At 53.6% G+C, this 20,495-nt stretch overlaps 2 protein-coding genes across 2 annotated transcripts; one reads left to right on the forward strand and one right to left on the reverse strand.

Annotated features, from left to right (window-relative positions):
- Positions 1-1,836: 1,836 nt before the first annotated feature.
- LOC116956067 (putative serine protease K12H4.7) lies at positions 1,837-19,982 on the reverse strand. Its single transcript, XM_032977501.2, has 9 exons — positions 19,593-19,982; positions 16,825-17,006; positions 14,075-14,313; positions 9,018-9,150; positions 7,751-7,865; positions 4,288-4,492; positions 3,379-3,469; positions 2,935-3,143; positions 1,837-2,231 (listed from the first exon to the last, which is right to left on the reverse strand). The coding sequence occupies exons 1-9, from the start codon at positions 19,863-19,865 to the stop codon at positions 2,116-2,118; spliced, it is 1,563 nt and encodes a 520-aa protein (XP_032833392.2). The 5' UTR covers positions 19,866-19,982; the 3' UTR covers positions 1,837-2,115.
- LOC142906288 (uncharacterized) lies at positions 17,069-18,048 on the forward strand (the record flags this gene model as incomplete). The annotated part of the gene is made up of 1 exon (XM_076053818.1): positions 17,069-18,048. A coding segment is annotated over one exon (939 nt), but the record flags the coding sequence as incomplete, so codon positions are not given.
- Positions 19,983-20,495: the final 513 nt, after the last annotated feature.

Consider the following 20,495-nt stretch of genomic DNA (forward strand, 5'->3'; position numbering starts at 1 on the left):
GCTCTTCCTTCCGATATCAGGAAGCCGCTGGAGCAGCTGTGGCACTTTTAAATCATCATCCAGAGTGACAAACTCACGTCTTTAGCAACGACTTTCTTGTGTTTAGTTTGAGCCACGCACTTTTAAATCATCAAAAGTGACAAACTCATGTCTTTAGCAACGACTTTGTGTTTAGTTTGAGCCATGCACTTTTAAATCATCATCCAGAGTGACAAACTCACGTCTTTAGCAACGACTTTGTGTTTAGTTTGAGCCATGCACTTTTAAATCATCATCCAGAGTGACAAACTCACATCTTTAGCAACGACTTTCTCGTGTTTAGTTTGAGCCACGCACTTTTAAATCATCTAGTGTGATAAACTCGTTTCTTTAGTAACGATTTTCTTGTGTTTAGTTTGAGCCATGCACTTTTAAATCATCTAGAGCGACAAACTCATGTCTTTAGCAACTACTTTCTCGTGTTTAGTTTGAGCCATGCACTTTTAAATCATCATCCAGAGTGAAACTCGTTTCTTTAGCAACGACTTTCTCGTGTTTAGTTTGAGCCACGCACTTTTAAATCATCATCCAGAGTGACAAACTCACGTCTTTAGCAACGACTTTGTGTTTAGTTTGAGCCACGCACTTTTAAATCATCTAGTGTGATAAACTCGTTTCTTTAGTAACGATTTTCTTGTGTTTAGTTTGAGCCATGCACTTTTAAATCATCTAGAGCGACAAACTCATGTCTTTAGCAACTACTTTATCGTGTTTAGTTTGAGCCACGCACTTTTCAATCATCATCTAGTGTGACAAACTCATGTCTTTAGCAACGACTTTGTTTAGTTTGAGCCACGCACTTTTAAATCATCTAGTGTGATAAACTCGTTTCTTTAGCAACGACTTTCTTGTGTTTAGTTTGAGCCACGCACTTTCAAATCATCAACTAGAGTGACAAACTCGTTTCTTTAGCAACGACTTTCTTGTGTTTAGTTTGAGCCAGGCACTTTTAAATCATCTAGAGTGACAAACTAATTTCTTCCAACAACTTGAAATTTTGCGTTTAGTTTGAGCCATGCACTTTTCACCATCTCGACTGACAAACTCGTTTCTTTAGCAACAGCTTTCTTTTGCATTTAGTTTGTGCCCCCGCCCCCCGCCCCCCCTGCCCCCCCTGCCACTGCCGGCACTACCGAATATCGCGGCTGGCCACGTGCGGGGCAAAATAATTTCAGCGCGCAGACCTTGCGGTGCAGATGCGGGCATCGCATCACAGAGCGGGCTCCGTCGACGATTCCCCCGACGCCCCCCGCCCCCCCCCCCCCCCCACCGCCGTGGCCACTCGATTCCATCGCCTCTGCCGCAGGCTTCCCGGGGGGGGGGGGGCTTGCCGACGCCGTTTTTGTTTTGGTTTGTCGGCGAGTCCGCATCGGAACCTTGCGGGACCGTGCGAACCGGCGTTGACGCGGTGGTTAGGAGAAAAGTTAACCACCTCGCCTGGTATACAGCAGGTCGTGGGTTCGATCCCGACACTGACAACTGCTGTATATTTGGAGTCTGCGTCTCTCTCTCTCATCATCACGGTGGCTAGGAGATGTTAACTACCTCGCCTGGTATACAGGAGGTCGTGGGTTCGATCCCGACACTGATGCCTGCTGAGTATTTGGAGTTAACGTGTCTCTGCCATCTCCCCAAATTCAGAATCGACGTGCATTCAAGCGTCCTATACATTTCCACGTGATCAGGTGGCACTTTGTTGAGCGACCGTTTGCGATAGCCAGGTCGCTTCTGAATAAGAGCTCCATATAGCTCGGAGGACCTTACCTGGTCAAATAAAAAAATAAAAAACCCGCTTACTTAGTTTGAGTGTTCATTATCATTTCGCCGTGTAAACAAATCGATTCGGCTCAACTACTCCGATTTCCTCTCTGGCGCACGGACTAAACGGTGAGTGGGGATGGTGGGTGGGGGATAGGGCACGCACGCACACACACACACACACGCCGTGTATCGCCAAGCACATTGTGGGAATCCGCGTTTCTTTCTTTCTGTCCCGGGACCGAGCGGCGTCGTTTTCACGCCGGGGGTTTTCGCCCGAAGAGCCGCCGAGCGCACGTTCCCGGAGGCCCGACGCGCTCAGTCGTCTTCGCTCAGCCACTTTTGCAGAATGTCGAAGACCCGGGCGCGGGCCTCGGTCAGTTGCGGAGGGTCCTGGGCCGTCGCGGGGTACATGTTAGCGCAGTGCGCTGTCCCTGCGGCGAGAAGAAATGTGCCCCATGGGGGGCCGGGGGGCGGTAATTATCTGAACCGACCAGGCCCTGGGACTCCCCCCCCCCCCCCCCCCCCCGTCTAGACCTGGTGCCGCGTGTAGACATCGCCGCTCGCACCTCCGATCGGCACGGTTGGCTACGATCGGTGCGGAAGAAGTCCGACGTAGAAACGCGAAAACAACCGGGAGGCGAAGGCGGCCGGGCGTTGGTGCCGGCCACCCACCCCATCGAGCGCCGTGCCAGCCTTCGCAGGCGCCGTTCGCTAACAGCGCTTTCCCCCCGAGAGTCTGTTCAGGCTACACGGGGGATCTCTGTATTAACCGTAAAATGCTAACGGTGGACATTAACAAGATCCCCGCCATCGCGCTTCCCGGCGTCGCCGTCCACATTTTGCCGAAGGTCTCGAAAGATTCCACCGCAAGTTCACCCCAAGTTTGGGATCGCACGCGGCAGCAACGGCAATGGCGCGCGGACGTCGCCGCCCGCTGCGAGAGCTTGGCCCCGGAGAAAAATCCACGCGGCCACGGTGAGAGAGCGCGCGGGAGAGGAGGGGAACACGCAAACTCCCAAGGCGCAAGCACGCATCGACGTCAGCGTCGGGGGTCGAACCGACGGGCCTCCCCGGATACCAGGGCGAGGGAGATAACCGTCTGGGGGGGGGGGCGGGGGGCCGCGCTCGACCTGCCTTGGATGAAGACGGCGGGCAGGTCGGCCGCGAGGTCTCGGGTGGCCCCCAGCGCGTGCCACGGGTCGAGGGAGCCGTTGGGGAAGACTATGCGAGAGGCCCGCAGCGCCAGGCCCCCGTAGTCCTCGTTGGTCCTCTGCACGGCGGCCGCCACCGCCGCCGCGTCGAACTCGGGCCCGTACACGTCGGCGCACTGCTGCAGCTTGTAGCTGTGGGCGAGCGGGCGCCCGGGAGGGGCGAGGAGCGTGGGCGGGCGTGGGTGAGCGTGGGCATGGGTGAGCGTGGGTGAGCGTGGGCGAGCGTGGGTGAGCGTGGGCGAGCGTGGGTGAGCGTGGGTGGGCGTGGGCGGACGTGGGTGAGTGTGGGTGAGCGTGGGCGGGCGTGGGTGAGCGTGGGCGGGTGTCTACTCTCTCACAGGACACACGGACGAGAGTAGACGGATACCTGAGTGGGAATCCAGAGAAGGGCTGCTGTGCCGAGTCGGTCGTCTGGTAGAACCCGAACTCCGTGCACGTCTGGTACACCCACTGCCGGCCTGCAGCGTGCACACGGCCCACGGGGGGAGGGGGTGGGGGGTGGCACGGATCATCGGCGCAATTCAACCAAGGGAACGTGTCGAGAAATGACGCGTTGCCGAGCGAGAGCCCCTCCACCAACCCGACGCCACAAAACGAATTATAAAAAAAGGAGGTCGCCGGCGGCAGGCGCCCTGGGGGGGGTTGACCGACCGAGACGGACCGGCCGCCGCTGCACCGCCGGTGCCCCCCACCTACAGCGCCAGCTCGCCGCGTTTCGGCCGCCCGGCGCCTCCGCCCGTCGTTGCGAGCGTCGCTCCTCCGCCCTCTGCTGTCGCCGAAGGGCGACTGCCTCCGACTGGCCTCGGTGGCGTCCATCACGAGCCTCCTCCGCGTGGCCGTTAACAGGCTGTAGGGGCAAGCGCCGTTACAGAGCAGCACCTACAGGGGGTGGGTGGCCAACACCACGCCCGGCCGCCTTTGTCTCCCCAGTGGCGATGTTTACACACCGCACCGGTTTTGTATGTAGGTTGAACTTCTTCGCGCTGTACGTACTTATTCGAGGCCGATTCGACCTATGGGAGGCCCGGGGACCGGTTCAAATAATCGTCGCCGGTGTTGGCCGTGAGCGGGAATCGAACTCGGGTTCGTAGCGTGGCGTGGCGCTGACCGCTGCACCGACCGCTCCCCGCTCACAGACACACTCGCACAACGACAACGACAACAACGACGACCGCCATTCGCCACCAAGTGGCGGTGACGTCACCACGACGCTTGTGCCAGGCCATGTGCGCCTCGAGGCCACGTGAAGCGTCACACAGCACAAGCACGCACGCACCGCCGGACGCGACGGCGGGGCCGTCCCACGAGTGCCCGCGCATGTCTCGCAGGAACCCCGTGTAGCTGGCATCCACGCACGGCACCCCGAGCGCATCGCTAGTGAGGCGCACGGCCGCCGCGTAGCGCTCGTAGGCACCGCCCAGCGCCGCGTCGCGCATCACCGCGCACAGCACGCTGATGGTGACGTTCGTGCCCTTCGCCCCCTGCGGACGAGGATGGGGGGGGGGGGGTGGTGGTGGTGGGGGGGGGGTCGCACAAGAACAACAATAAGTAGTCACCGAAAGTCCGAGTCGACCCGGGGGAGATCCGGGACCGAATTCGGTTATTCGCCGCCGCCGCCGGGCAACTTTTGCCGAACAAAATGTTGCACTGTTGTCAGGTGCCAAAGGGTGCAGAAGGAACAATAACAGAGAGGAAGGGCCCCGTGGAGGCAGCGGCGAAGGTCGGTGGGGATCACCGCACAGACGCCCGGCTCGGTGCAGCAAGGTACGGACCTCCACCCGCGCCGTCTGTACGGGGGATCGAGTGTTGCCCCCTCGCAACACGCGGGTTTTTTTTTTGCGGGCGCTCTGGGCTCCCTTCCCACGTGTAAACGACTCCTGAAGCGGGCTGGTTAACGCCTCCACGCACGAGAGGAGCTTGGGCGGGCGATTTGACACGGATCGCTACGTTCCGAGCCTTTCGCTTATTTTCATTTTCACCTTAATTTAACCGGGTTAAAAAAAAAAACACTTGAGGTTAAAAAAAAAAAACCTCTATTGTGAGGGGGACCTGGCAAGCAGTCGGGTAAAAACAAGACATCGCCACACATGTACACACACACACACACGCAATACGAACTAGTAAAATTCAAAACAATTAAAAACAATTACAATGGTCAATGACATTTTCTTCTGTCGGAGCTTTGAAAACAGACGGCGTTACCCCCATTGTCCAGTTTAAAAATCTTTCGTAAATAATTCCAGGGCCGAGGAGGATGATAGGGAAATAATTGATTCCCCGTGTTAGTCATTTCCCTAGGAACTGTGAAAGAGAATCGCTGACTGAGAAATCAGGTCTGGAGGGTTGTGATAGGTTTTTTTTTGTGAGCTGTGAACAAAGATATGCGCTAACATCGTTACGATGATTACGAGGGCTCCTTCGAAAGCTCAGTTTGTTAAGAGCGTTTGACGCAGAGAGCAATAGACTCACCACACAGAGACCCATAGACTAATCACACAGAGACCCATACTCATCACGCAGAGACCCATGGACTCACCACGCAAAGATCGATAGACTCACCACGCAGAGACCCATCGACTCACCACACAGAGATCCATACTCACCACACAGAGACCCATAGACTCACCACACAGAGACCCATAAACTAATCACATAGAGACCCATAGACTCACCACACAGAGACCCATAGACTAATCACACAGAGACCCATAGACTAATCACACAGAGACCCATACTCATCACGCAGAGACTCATGGACTCACCACGCAAAGATCGATAGACTCACCACGCAGAGACCCATCGACTCACCACACAGAGATCCATACTCACCACACAGAGACCCATAGACTCACCACACAGAGACCCATAAACTAATCACATAGAGACCCATAGACTCACCACACAGAGACCCATAGACTAATCACACAGAGACCCATACTCATCACGCAGAGACCCATAGACTCACCACGCAAAGATCGATAGACTCACCACGCAGAGACCCATCGACTCACCACACAGAGATCCACTCACCACACAGAGACCCATAGACTCACCACACAGAGACCCATAAACTAATCACATAGAGACCCATAGACTCACCACACAGAGACCCATAGACTAATCACACAGAGACCCATACTCATCACGCAGAGACCCATAGACTCACCACGCAAAGATCGATAGACTCACCATGCAGAGACCCATCGATTCACCACAGAGATCCATACTCACCACACAGACCCATAGACTCACCACACAGAGACCCATAGACTCACCACACAACAGAGACCCATAGACTCACCACACAACAGAGACCCATACTCATCACGCAGAGACCCATAGACTCACCACGCAAAGATCAATAGACTCACCACGCAAAGATCGATAGACTCACCACACAGAGATCCATACTCACCACACAGAGACCCATAGACTCACCACACAGAGAACAATAGACTCACCACACACAGACCCATAGACTCACCACACAGACCCATAGACTCACCACACAGAGATCCATAGACTCACCACACAGAGACACATAGACTCACCACACAACAGAGACCCATAGACTCACCACACAACAGAGACCCATAGACTCACCACACAACAGAGACCCATAGACTCACCACACAACAGAGACCCATAGACTCACCACACAACAGAAACCCATAGACTCACCACACAACAGAGACCCACAGACTCACCACACAACAGAAACCCATAGACTCACCAAACAACAGAGACCCATAGACTCACCACACAACAGAAACCCATAGACTCACCACACAACAGAGACCCATAGACTCACCACACAACAGAAACCCATAGACTCACCACACAACAGAGACCCATAGTCTCACCACACAGAGAACAATAGACTCACCACACAAAGACCCATAGACTCACCACACAGAGAGCAATAGACTCACCACACAACAGAAAACCATAGACTCACCACACAACAGAGACCCATAGACTCACCACACAACAGAGACCCACAGACTCACCACACAACAGAGACCCATAGACTCACCACACAACAGAGACCCACAGACTCACCACACAACAGAGACCCACAGACTCACCACACAACAGAGACCCATAGACTCACCACGCAACAGAGACCCATAGACTCACCACACAACAGAGACCCATAGACTCACCACACAACAGAGACCCACAGACTCACCACACAACAGAGACCCATAGACTCACCACACAACAGAGACCCATAGACTCACCACACAACAGAGACCCATAGACTCACCACACAACAGAGACCCATAGACTCACTACACAACAGAGACCCATAGACTCACCACATAACAGAGACCCATAGAATCACCACACAACAGAGACCCATAGACTCACCACACAACAGAGACCCATAGACTCACCACACAACAGAAACCCATAGACTCACCACACAACAGAGACCCATAGACTCACCACACAACAGAAACCCATAGACTCACCACACAACAGACCCATAGACTCACCACACAGAAAGCAATAGACTCACCACACAACAGAGACGCAGAGACTCACCATACAACAGAGACCCAGAGACTCACCACACAACAGAGACCCAGAGACTCGCCACACAACAGAGACCATAGACTCACCACACAACAGAGACCTCCAATTAGCGCGGTTGGCAACGTACGCGCACACACACGCACACACACGCACACACACACACGCACGTACCATCAGCTGCGATGCGGAGTCCTCACCTCGAAAGCGCGGTTGTCTTCGTTGTACTGGACGACGTCCATGAAGAAGCCCGCGAGGGTCTCCAGCAGATAGGCAGAGTCCGCGTCCGACCGCACGTCCAGAGGCTCGCAGAGCCTGTGCAACAGGGCCCCACCCCACCCCGCCGCCGGTGGGGTTGAGCGCTCGTCAGGGGACGGCGGTGACCGCTCGTTTCACGAAATGCCGACGAATGTTTAGACACCCAACGGAAGTGGTCGCGACCGACCGCTCGATTTGACACTCGACAACAACAACAACAACGACAACGAGGGCAAAAAAGATGTCCGTGGCTATCCTCGCTCTGTTCCGATGACGTGAGAACGCGCGTCACCGGGGACGGGAATCGGAAACGCAATCCACAATCCACACGATGATGAGCCGCTTCGTGGAGCAATCATTTGTGTAGCCAGGTCGCTTCTGACAAAAAAAGAGCTATGCAGCTCAGTGGGCCTTGCCCGGTAAAAAATAATAATATATACGTATACGTATAGTTTTCCGTTTAAGTGGCTATTGTGGCGTTGTTGGTGATGACTGGCGCCGTAACTCCCGAGTGATGGCGATGGTGGTGGTGATGTTGGTGGTGTTGGCGCAGGTGGGTGCATCGTCTCAGTCATCTCAGCCAGTCGACCCGTGGCACCTGCTGGGTCTGCCCCGTGACCTCCTGCTCCCAGCGGGCGTTCGACGCTTCACGTGGCCTCAACGTGCACATGGCCTGGCACAGGCGCCGTGGTGACGTCACCGCCACTTAGTGGCGATTAGCGGTTGTTGTTGTTGATGATGATGGTGGTGGTGATGAACGCCATCACGCCCGAGGGAGGGGAGGGAGCGAGGGAGGGGAGGGAGCGAGGGAGGGGAGGGAGGGGAGGGAGCGAGGGAGGGGAGGGAGTGAGGGAGGGGAGGGAGGGGAGGGAACGAGGGAGGGGAGGGAGCGGAGGGAGCGAGGGAGGGGATGAGGGAGGGGAGGGAGCGGAGGGAGCGAGGGAGGGGAGGGAGCGGAGGGAGCGAGGGAGGGGAGGGAGCGAGGGAGGGGAGGGAGGGGAGGGAGCGAGGGAGGGGAGGGAGCGAGGGAGGGGAGGGAGCGAGGGAACGAGGAAGGGGAGGGAGCGAGGGAGGGGAGGGAGCGAGGGGAGGGAGGGAGCGAGGGAGGGAGCGAGGGAGGGGAGCGAGCGAGGGAGGGGGGGGTTTGGGCAAGCGTTGGCCGTGGTATCCGACCGGGGCCAGCATTGGGCCTGGGCGCTCTGCGCCTACCCGAAGTCCTTGCCGATCTTCTCGTACTGCTTCTCGCCCAGCAGCTGCACGGCTCTGTCGGACGCCTCCTTGACGCTGGCGGCGCACTGGACGTCGTACGCCTCCAGAGAGCGCCGCAGCACCTCCAGGTACTCTGCGAGCGCGGCGACGGACAGACGCAATCGTCGCTCGTCAGCCGCTGCCGTCGGCCGTGCTCAATCCACTGCCCGATGAAGCCGGAAAAAAAGACGGTCGCTGCAGCGGCCGTCTGGAACGCTCTCTTCCGATATCAAGAAGCCACTGGAGCCACGCGCTTTCAAACAAACAATCTGGATTAAACACTCATTTCCTTCAAACTGTTTTTTTCTCGTTAAGTTTGTTGTCCTACCCCCGCACCCCCGATTCACGCGGTTGGCCATGCACGGTGCACGAGAGGAGTTCAACTTGCGTACGTGCACGCGCACGTACGCAAGAGACTTTCAGATGGTCATCATCTAGGATTGACAAACTCGCTTCCTCCGCTTCTTCTGTTCAGTTTGTTGGCCTTCCGACCCCCACGCCCCGCACCCCGCACCTCCAATCAGGGATGTTGGCTGCGCACAGTTGCCAAGTTCAAACCACACATCGGCAGGATTTTTTGCGGCAGGGCTCACTGGAACAGCTGATGCAGCGGGGGGGGGGGGGTCACGGGGCGTGAAGAAAATGCACCGGCTATGGTTTTTTTTTAATTTATTTAAACGCGTGCGACGCTACGCGCGATCCCAGCGAAATGTCACGGGTACTCAAACTGTTAAATGTCGTGGGTTTGACTCTCCAGGACACGAGCAGTGTGTGCTGAAGCAGTTACCAATCGGCACGTTTTACTTACATGACGAATCTTACCAATTGGCTGTTGTCGGGTGGCGGCGGTTATTGACACATTTACGCATAATAGAGGGTTTTTTTTGCGGTTAGATCGCGAAAATATATAAATGTGTCGTTAAACCCGCCACCACCTGACACAGCCAACTAGTTAAGGGTTGTCGCGTAAACAGAACGTGGCCAATTCGTCACTAGTACAGCACAAGTGTATAGTGTAGTGCAGTGGTTCTTAACCTTGTTGGAGGTACCGAACCCCACCAGTTTCATATGCGCATTCACCGAACCCCTCTTTAGTGAAAAATAAAATGTGATTTTTTTCAAATTCAAGACATAGATATGTTTTTTACTGGTACACAAAATGAGCCATGCATGAACATTACCTTGTTCAAAGAATAAAACCAACACAATGCATAAACTCACAACAAATTACATACCTGGAAATCAATGTGACTTCTACTGTTGCCTTTGAGAGATCAGTTCAGATATGCGTGGCTTCACCTTGGCAAGTGCCACTCTCATGTCATTTTCACAGCAAAGTCTGTTCCTTTTCTTCGTTTTTATGTCCAGCATCCTCGAAAAGGATTGCTCACGAAGATATGTTGTAACAAATGGTATAAAAAAATCCAGGGCTTTCTTAGCAATAACTGGATACTTGTTCATTTGTCGACACCAAAACGTTGAGAGCGTTGTTGTTCTGAAGAGTTGCTGTTGAACCTGGCTCTGCTGAATTTCAATGATTTCGTCGAGGAATTCATCATTGACATCTGCTGTTTCAACAGCAAACGTGAACGGCTGTCTCACCCATGCTGGATATGACTCTCTTGTAGGAAAATATCCGTCGAGAGACTTTGCAAGCTCATCTAAGTGCGTGGCAATTGTTTGCTTCAGTTCCGTGGATACAGAAATATCTCCGATTCCAGACACATCTTCGATCTTACTTGCACAGTCGTCCAGAAGCGGGAAGTTTGCGAAGTTATTGTTCTCTGTTCGTCGTTTCCATAACGGTAGCTTTTTTTGAAAAGCCTTCAGGTGTTCTTCCGCTTCCATGATATTGACTCCACCACCCTGCATCTGCTGATTGAGATGATTGAGAGCTGCGAATATATCAGCCATGTACGCTAAAATGAGAATGAACTCAGGATTTTTGAAGCAATCTGCATGGCAGTGTTGGTGCTCTTGCAAAAACAGGGCTAATTCCACACGCATGGCAAAAACACGATTCAGCACCTGTCCCCGGGATAACCACCGAATATTAGAATGGAGCAGAAGTACCTCAAATTCAGAGCCCATTTCTTTACACAGCTCACTGAAGATGCGGTGCCTCAGAGCACTTTTTCGCACATAGTTCACACATTCCACCACAGTTTTTAATACTTCTGCCATTTTTGGAGGTAAGGTTTTTGTTGCCAACGCATGCCTGTGCAGAATACAATGCGTCACAATGATGTGTGGTGCATCGGCCTTTACTAGCGCACCAAAACCAGACTTTCTTCCCAGCATGACTGGAGCTCCGTCCGTACAAACTGCAGAAACCATATCCCATGAAAGATTGTTGTCTCTGAAGAAGTCATCCACAAGCTTCTTCACATCGGCTGCCTTCGTTGTTGTTGTAAGAGGCTTACAAAATAAAAAACTCTTCTTTTATCATGTCGTCTTTCACATAGCGTACAAAAACAGCAAGCTGGCTTAGATCAGAAACGTCTGTGGTTTCGTCGAGTTGAAGGCTGAATTTTGCCGGGCTTGAAATCAGATCCGCGACTACTTGAGCCAAGATGTCTTTACTCATGTCTTCTATTCTGTCACTGACGGTGTCATTTGAAAGGGGAATTTGGGATAATTTACCTTCGGCCGCTGTTCCGAGTATCAGATTCGCCATCTTTAATGCAGCTGGTTTCACAAGTGTTTCACCAATGGTGTGTGGCTTGCCCTGCTTTGCGATCAGGTAAGCAACTTCGTACGATGCTGTCAGGATCGGTTTATTAACAGGTACAAATCCAAGAGCAGACAGAGTGGCCCTTTCATCGAATCTGGCTCTCTTCACCCTGAATTCAGCAAGTGTTGTGTTCTTGTATTCCCCGTCTCCATGCAGCTTCAAGAAGTGTTCCTTTAGTTTTGCCGGTGCAAGACTAGAGTTGCTCAACTTGGCGTTGCAAATCATGCAGATAGGACGCTCACTCCCATCACGTTCCATGATACATGAGAATCCATGTTGTACATATTCGTCCGACCACTTTCTTCTTTTGCCCGACATAGTTAGTATGGATAAAATATTAAAGAAATCACACGACGTACGACAACAACAGTCACACGTTGACTACTGAGTACGCACTAAATTCCCCGCAGCGCTGATTGGCCAAGCAGTGTAGCATGATCATCTGCAGCCAGTGATGGCCAAGCGGGCCGTGTGTGTCATCACAAATTTACACAATAATTCAAGTGTGTCCGGACCTCCGTGGCGGGGGCTCTGCCGAACCCCTGAGATCGACTCACCGAACCCCTGGGGTTCGATCGAACCCAGGTTAAGAACCACTGGTGTAGTGTATACTGTAGTATACTAGTGCAGCACTAGTGTGTAGTGTATAGTGTAGTATACTAGTACAGCACTAGTGTGTAGTGTATAGTGTAGTATACTAGTACAGCACTAGTGTGTAGTGTATAGTGTAGTGTATAGTGTAGTGTATAGTAGTGTATAGCGTAGTATACTAGTGCAGCACTAGTGTGTAGTGTAGTGAATAGTGTAGTATACTAGTACAGTACTAGTGTGTAGTGTATAGTGTAGTGTATAGTGTAGTATACTAGTACAGCACTGGTGTGTAGTGTATAGTGTAGTATACTAGTACAGCACTAGTGTATAGTGTAGTGTATAGTAGTGTATAGTGTAGTATACTAGTACAGCACTAGTGTGTAGTGTAGTGTATAGTGTAGTGTATAGTGTAGTATACTAGTACAGCACTAGTGTGTAGTGTATAGTGTAGTATACTAGTACAGCACTAGTGTGTAGTGTATAGTGTAGTATACTAGTACAGCACTAGTGTGTAGTGTATAGTGTAGTGTATAGTAGTGTATAGTGTAGTATACTAGAGCAGCACGCCGGTGTGTTGGAGAGCCAAGCCACAACATTTACAAACTGAGTACGACGTTTCGCCAGTAATTACAAGCACCTTCATCAGGCGACAAAAACTGGTTGCAATTACTGGCAAAACGTCGTTCTGAGTTTGTAAATGTTGTCGCTCGACTCTCCAACACACCGGCGTACTACACAAGTATACTACACTATACACTACTATACACTACACTATACACTACACTACACACTACACACTAGTGCTGTACTAGTATACTACACTATACACTACTATACACTACACTACACTATACACTACTATACACTACACTATACACTACACTACACACTAGTGCTGTACTAGTATACTACATTATACACTACTATACACTACACTATACACTACACTATACACTACACACTAGTGCTGCACTAGTATACTACACTATACACTACATTATACACTAGTGCTGTACTAGTATACTACACTATACACTATACACTACACTATACACTACACACTAGTGCTGTACTAGTATATTACACTATACACTACACACTAGTGCTGTACTAGTATACTACACTATACACTACACTATACACTACACTATACACTACACACTAGTGCTGTACTAGTATATTACACTATACACTACACACTAGTGCTGTACTAGTATACTACACTATACACTACACTATACACTACACACTAGTGCTGTACTAGTATATTACACTATACACTAGTGCTGTACTAGTATACTACATTATACACTACTATACACTACACTACTGTACACTAGACACTAGTGCTGCACTAGTATACTACACTATACACTACACTATACACTACACTAGTGACGAATTGGCCACGTTCCGTTTACGCGACAACCCTTAACTAGTTGGCCGTGTCGGGTGCTGGCGGATTTCTAACGACACATTTTACACGTTTACGCGGTGCAACCCAAACAAACCTCTACCGCGGATGACATCGCTCGCGAAATCCTGCTTACCCGTTAAAACCGACGCGATCCAAACCCTTCCCCGCCACGACCAACAACGAAAATCCGTTCGCGAAAGCCCCCCCCCCCACCCCCCTCCACCCCCCCCCCACCCCCCCACCGCCCCCCCCCCCCCCCCACCGAGGAGCCCTCACCGGGGAAATTGACGGTGACGTTGAGCGGCGCGCTGCTCGCGATGGCCGAGTGCACCAGGTGGGGGTACTTGAGGCGGAGCCACGCGGCCAGCGATCCGGGGTAGGAGCCCCCCCCCACGGCCACCCACTTGGCACCCGCCAGCCGGGGCAGCGCCACGCTCACCTCGCGCCGGAAGTGGGCGAGGTCGGCCAGCGCCTGCTCGCTGCTCAGGTGGCGCAGGTTCTCCACGCTCACGTTGCTGGCGGTGGGGGGGGGGGGGGGAGGGGGAGGGGGGGGAGGGAGGGGGAGGAGGGAGTCGAAGTGAGTTCAAGTTGCGCCGGGCAAGATGCTCAGGTAGCGCAGGTTCTGCACGCTCACGTTGCTGGCGGTGGGGGGGGGGGGGGGTGGGGGAGGAGGGTGGGGGAGGAGGGGAGTCGAAGTGAGTTCAAGTTACACCGGGCAAGATGCTCAGGTAGCGCAGGTTCTCCACGCTCACGTTGCTGGCGGTGGGGGGGGGGGGAGGAGGGGAGTCGAAGTGAGTTCAAGTTGCGCCGGGCGAGATGCTCAGGTAGCGCAGGTTCTCCACGCTCACGTTGCTGGCGGTGGGGGGGGGGGGGAGGGGGGTGGGGGAGGGTGGGGGAGGAGGGGAGTCGAAGTGAGTTCAAGTTATACCGGGCGAGATGCTCAGGTAGCGCAGGTTCTCCACGCTCACGTTGCTGGCGGTGGGGGGGGGGGTGGGGGGGGGGGGGTGGGGGAGGGTGGGGGAGGGTGGGGGTCTAAGTGAGTTCAAGTTACACCGGGCGAGATGCTCAGGTAGCGCAGGTTCTCCACGCTCACGTTGCTGGCGGTGGGGGGGGGGGGGGGGGGGAGGGGGAGGGGGGGGAGGAGGGGAGTCGAAGTGAGTTCAAGTTGCGCCGGGCGAGATGCTCAGGTAGCGCAGGTTCTGCGCGCTGAAATTGCTCGGGGAGGGGGAGGAGGGAGGGGGAAGGGGGAGGAGGAGGGAGGGGGGAGGAGGAGGAGGGAGGGGGAGGAGGGAGGGGTGAGGAGGAGGGAGGAGGGAGGGGGGAGGAGGAGGGAGGAATAGGAAGGAGGAGGGAGGGGGGAGGAGGGAGGGGCGAGGAGGAGGGAGGAGGGAGGGGGGAGGAGGAGGAGGGAGGGGGAAGGAGGAGGAGGGAGGGGGAGGAGGGAGGGGGGAAGAGGGAGGGCCGAGGAGGAGGGAGGGGGAAGGGGGAGGAGGGAGGGGGGAGGAGGGAGGGGTGAGGAGGAGGGAGGGGGAAGGAGGAGGGAGGGGGGAGGAGGGGCACGGCGGCCTGTGGGTTGAATTAATTTCAAGTTACACCGGTGGAGATGAGATTATTTGTTTCTGTTTGCGTTCACAACGGATTCCCGGCTGTGTCTGCACGAGAGGAAGACCCCAGCGGACGACATCAGAGATCGGCATGCCGGAAAGGTGCGCACTTACTCCAGAGGTCTGGAGCAAGACAGGGAGGAAAGTGCATGACGAATTGTGCAGCGGTAAACTAACGGCATCCGTCACCATGATGTATTCATTGGGTAAAAAAAATCAAATCTGATTTTATTTATTTATTTCACTATTCTAATTTTCAGAACTTGTTTGTACCCGGCTAGGTGCTTGCGGTGCACTTACGCAGGCCAGTAGGACCCCTCTTAACGACTAATCGCCTAACGACGGGCCTCCATATAGCCCAATGTGTAGTGTATAGTGTAGTGTATAGTAGTGTATAGTAGTGTAGTGTATAGTAGTGTAGTGTATAGTAGTGTAGTGTATAGTAGTGTAGTGTATAGTAGAGTGGATAGTAATGCTTATAGTAGTGTAGTGCATAGTGTAGTGTATAGTAGTGTAGTGCATAGTGTAGTGTATAGTAGTGTAGTGTATAGTGTAGTGTATAGTAGTGTAGTGTATAGTAGTGTATAGTGTAGTGTATAGTAGTGTATAGTGTAGTGTATAGTAGTGCATAGTGTAGTGTATAGTAGTGTATAGTGTAGTGTATAGTAGTGTATAGTGTAGTGTATAGTAGTGTATAGTGTAGTGTATAGTAGTGTATAGTGTAGTGTATAGTAGTGTATAGTGTAGTGTATAGTAGTGTATAGTGTAGTGTATAGTAGTGTATAGTGTAGTGTATAGTAGTGTAGTGTATAGTGGTGTAGTGTATAGTAGTGTAGTGTATAGTAGTGTAGTGTATAGTAGTGTAGTGTATAGTGGTGTAGTGTATAGTAGTGTATTGTATAGTAGTGTATAGTGTTGTGTCACCCCCGATATTTTGGTATAAAAATGTCACCCCCGATATTTTGGTATAAAAAAAATTAATTGCTATGCTATGTAAATAAAAATAACAATTTGCTAAACCTTGGCCACAATATCAGGACTTGTCTTCATATAAACCAATGCATAGATTTCTGTTCATATGATTGTGGTTATGGTTGCACTTTATGAATCCCTAACATCTGCCAAGACATACAATGAAACAAGAAATGGTAAAAAAAATAAAAACAGAGCAATGTAAATACAATACTCTACATTATTGTAAAAAATAAATAAAAAGTCCATCCCATGCGTTAGTGAATCTTAAAAAAAAATGTAGGCAGGAAATGAGTTTCCAAATTGAGATTCTTATTTTTTTCTGTGTTAGGACCCCCTGGAAGATTTGGTCCGCCCCCAATGTTGACTCCATGGCTACGGCCTTGGTGGTGGTGGTGGTGGTGGTTGTGGGGGGGGGGGGCCGTGGTAGTACTCGTGGGGGGCACTCACGCCGTGGGGTGGCTCTGCCCGTAGAAGCGATGCTCCAGCATGAGGCACATGGCTCCGAGGCGACGGGCGTACTCCAGCCACGTGCCCTGGCACATCCACGCCACGTTGGCGGGGCCCTCGCCGCCGACCATCAGCAGGACGGGGCCCCCGGGCTTGTGGAACGTGTCGTTCATGAAGTACCGCTGGCGGCAGAAAACAAGGGGGTGGGGGGGGGTGGGCGAGGTTCAGCGGTGAACAACTTGGCGAACAACCCAGTGAACAAAGTGAACGATCTAGTGAACAACACGGTGAACAACATGGTGAACAAAGTGAACAATCTAGTGACCAACACGGTGAACAACTTGGCGAACAACCCAGTGAACAAGGTGAACGATTTAGTGAACAACACGGTACACAACATGGTGAACAAAGTGAACAATCTAGTGAACAACACGGTGAACAACTTGGCGAACAACCCAGTGAACAAAGTGGACGATCTAGTGAACAACACGGTGAACAAGGTGAACATCCCGGTGAACAAAGTGGACGATCTAGTGAACAACACGGCGAACAACCTGGTGAACATCCCAGTGAACAAAGTGAACGATCTAGTGAACAACACGGTGAACAACACAGTGAACAACCCAGTGAACAAAGTGAACAATCTAGTGAACAACACGGTGAACACGGTGAACATCCCAGTGAACAAAGTGAACGATCTAGTGAACAACACGGCGAACAACCTGGTGAACATCCCAGTGAACAAAGTGAACAATCTAGTGAACAACACGGTGAACAACCTGATGAACATCCCAGTGAACAAAGTGAACAATCTAGTGAACAACACGGTGAACAACCCAGTGAACAAAGTGAACAATCTAGTGAACAACACGGTGAACAACTTGGCGAACAACACGGCGAACAACCCAGTGAACAAAGTGAACAATCTAGTGAACAACACGGTGAACAACTTGGCGAACAACACGGTGAACAACCCAGTGAACAAGGTGAACGTTCAACCCCGGGGGGGTCTCGCTCTGCCAACAACACTCGCTGCTGTTCGAGTCGTCGCCACAGATGCAGCAGGGACGAAGTTAGCAGCTTTTGTTCACGAGCGCGCGAGCGCCCCCCCCACTATTTACCCCACATCTGTAAGCACTCTGTATGCATGCTGAACTTCTTTCGCACCGTACGCCGTAGGTAGCCAACCGCGCTAATCGAGGTATTTACTCCCCCCCGCCGGCCCGCGACGGCGTACAGGCGTGCGTGTTAGCGGGGGTGCCTTGCTGAACTGATCTGTGGCTCTCATCCAGCAGTGGAGTGTGGCCAGTGGTGTGCCTCTCATCCAGCAGTGGAGTGTGGCCAGTGGTGTGCCTCTCATCCAGCAGTGGAGTGTGGCCAGTGGTGTGGCTCTCATCCAGCAGTGGAGTGTGGCCAGTGGTGTGGCTCTCATCCAGCAGTGGAGTGTGGCAGTGGTGTGCCTCTCATCCAGCAGTGGAGTGTGGCAGTGGAGTGTGGCTCTCATCCAGCAGTGGAGTGTGGCAGTGATGTGCCTCTCATCCAGCAGTGGAGTGTGGGCAGTGGTGTGCCTCTCATCCAGCAGTGGAGTGTGGCAGTGGTGTGCCTCTCATCCAGCAGTGGAGTGTGGGCAGTGGTGTGCCTCTCATCCAGCAGTGGAGTGTGGCAGTGGTGTGCCTCTCATCCAGCAGTGGAGTGTGGCTCTCATCCAGCAGTGGAGTGTGGCAGTGGTGTGCCTCTCATCCAGCAGTGGAGTGTGGCAGTGATGTGGCTCTCATCCAGCAGTGGAGTGTGGGCAGTGGTGTGCCTCTCATCCAGCAGTGGAGTGTGGCCAGTGGTGTGCCTCTCATCCAGCAGTGGAGCGTGGCCAGTGGTGTGCCTCTCATCCAGCAGTGGAGTGTGGCCAGTGGAGTGTGGCTCTCATCCAGCAGTGGAGTGTGGCCAGTGGTGTGCCTCTCATCCAGCAGTGGAGTGTGGCAGTGGAGTGCCTCTCATCCAGCAGTGGAGTGTGGCAGTGGAGTGCCTCTCATCCAGCAGTGGAGTGTGGCCAGTGGTGTGCCTCTCATCCAGCAGTGGAGTGTGGCCAGTGGTGTGGCTCTCATCCAGCAGTGGAGTGTGGCAGTGGAGTGTGGCTCTCATCCAGCAGTGGAGTGTGGCAGTGATGTGGCTCTCATCCAGCAGTGGAGTGTGGCCAGTGGTGTGGCTCTCATCCAGCAGTGGAGTGTGGCAGTGGAGTGTGGCTCTCATCCAGCAGTGGAGTGTGGCAGTGGAGTGTGGCTCTCATCCAGCAGTGGAGTGTGGCAGTGATGTGGCTCTCATCCAGCAGTGGAGTGTGGCTCTCATCCAGCAGTGGAGTGTGGCAGTGGTGTGCCTCTCATCCAGCAGTGGAGTGTGGCAGTGGAGTGTGGCTCTCATCCAGCAGTGGAGTGTGGCAGTGGTGTGCCTCTCATCCAGCAGTGGAGCGTGGCCAGTGGTGTGCCTCTCATCCAGCAGTGGAGTGTGGCAGTGGTGTGCCTCTCATCCAGCAGTGGAGTGTGGCCAGTGGAGTGTGGCTCTCATCCAGCAGTGGAGTGTGGCAGTGGTGTGCCTCTCATCCAGCAGTGGAGTGTGGCTCTCATCCAGCAGTGGAGTGTGGCTCTCATCCAGCAGTGGAGTGTGGCCAGTGGTGTGCCTCTCATCCAGCAGTGGAGTGTGGCAGTGATGTGGCTCTCATCCAGCAGTGGAGTGTGGCTCTCATCCAGCAGCGGAGCGCGGCTCCGGACAATCATCACCTGGCTCCACAACCGCGCGTCGGCCGCGTTGAAGTGGTCCAACCTCTGCTGGAACCACAGCCCCGCGGAGGCCTCGGGAGCCGCCACGGGCGGCCTCCTCCACCACCTCCACCTCGAAGGCTGCGACCCCGACGCTGCCCCGCGCAGCTGCCCCCAGCAGCTGCAGCCGCAGCAGAGGAGGAGCAGCAGCAGCAGCAGGGGCAGCAGCGGCGACGGCGACGGCAAAGCCAGCGCGGAGCGTCGACCGCGGGCGCTGATGCAGAGCGAGGCCATGGCGAGAGGCGAGACACGCGGTGACTTGGGGGCTCTGTCTGGGTGCGCTTCCTCGTCAACAGCTGATCGCGGGGGGGCGGCGGGGCGGTCACGTGCGGCGCGGGGCTACAGCTGATCGGGGGTGGTCACGTGACGCGGGGCAACAGCTGATCGGCGGGAGGGGGGGGGCGGTCACGTGCGCGGCGCGGGGCAACGGCTGGCTTCGCGAGTCACGCGCACGCTGGTCAGCTGATCGACGCGGCTGTCGCTTGGTTCGGCTCACTGATCCGGATGTCACTCAGCTGATTTATGCGGCTGTCACTCATAGTCTCATCAGCAGGGCCAGGCTTGCTTGAACCATTTAGTTCGGCACAAGCAAAACGCTGAACCGGTTTTGACAATGATGGTCTCATCAGCAGGGCCAGGCTTGCTTGAACCATTTAGTTCGGCACAAGCAAAACGCTGAACCGGTTTTGACAATGATCGTCTCATCAGCAGGGCCAGGCTTGCTTGAACCATTTAGTTCGGCACAAGCTCAACGCTGAACCGGTTTTGACAATGATCGTCTCATCAGCAGGGCCAGGCTTGCTTGAACCATTTAGTTCGGCACAAGCACAACGCTGAACCGGTTTTGACAATGATCGTCTCATC

The sequence above is a fragment of the Petromyzon marinus genome, chromosome 63 (genome assembly GCF_048934315.1).
Source record: "Petromyzon marinus isolate PM22_M1 ecotype Great Lakes invasive population chromosome 63, UKy_Petmar_22M1.pri1.0, whole genome shotgun sequence".
Taxonomy (NCBI): domain Eukaryota; kingdom Metazoa; phylum Chordata; class Hyperoartia; order Petromyzontiformes; family Petromyzontidae; genus Petromyzon; species Petromyzon marinus.

What these genes read in the sequence shown, in the direction of transcription:
- LOC116956067 (XM_032977501.2), bottom strand. Translation starts at nt 19,865, where the DNA reads ATGGCCTCGCTCTGCATCAGCGCCCGCGGTCGACGCTCCGCGCTGGCT. An exon ending in AAGACAACCGCGCTTTCGAG is followed by an intron (nt 4,493 to 7,750) that starts GTGAGGACTCCG and finishes CCTCGTCCGCAG; the next exon opens with GGGGCGAAGGGCACGAACGT. An exon ending in GCCCGCCGTCTTCATCCAAG is followed by an intron (nt 2,232 to 2,934) that starts GCAGGTCGAGCG and finishes TTCTCGCCGCAG; the next exon opens with GGACAGCGCACTGCGCTAAC.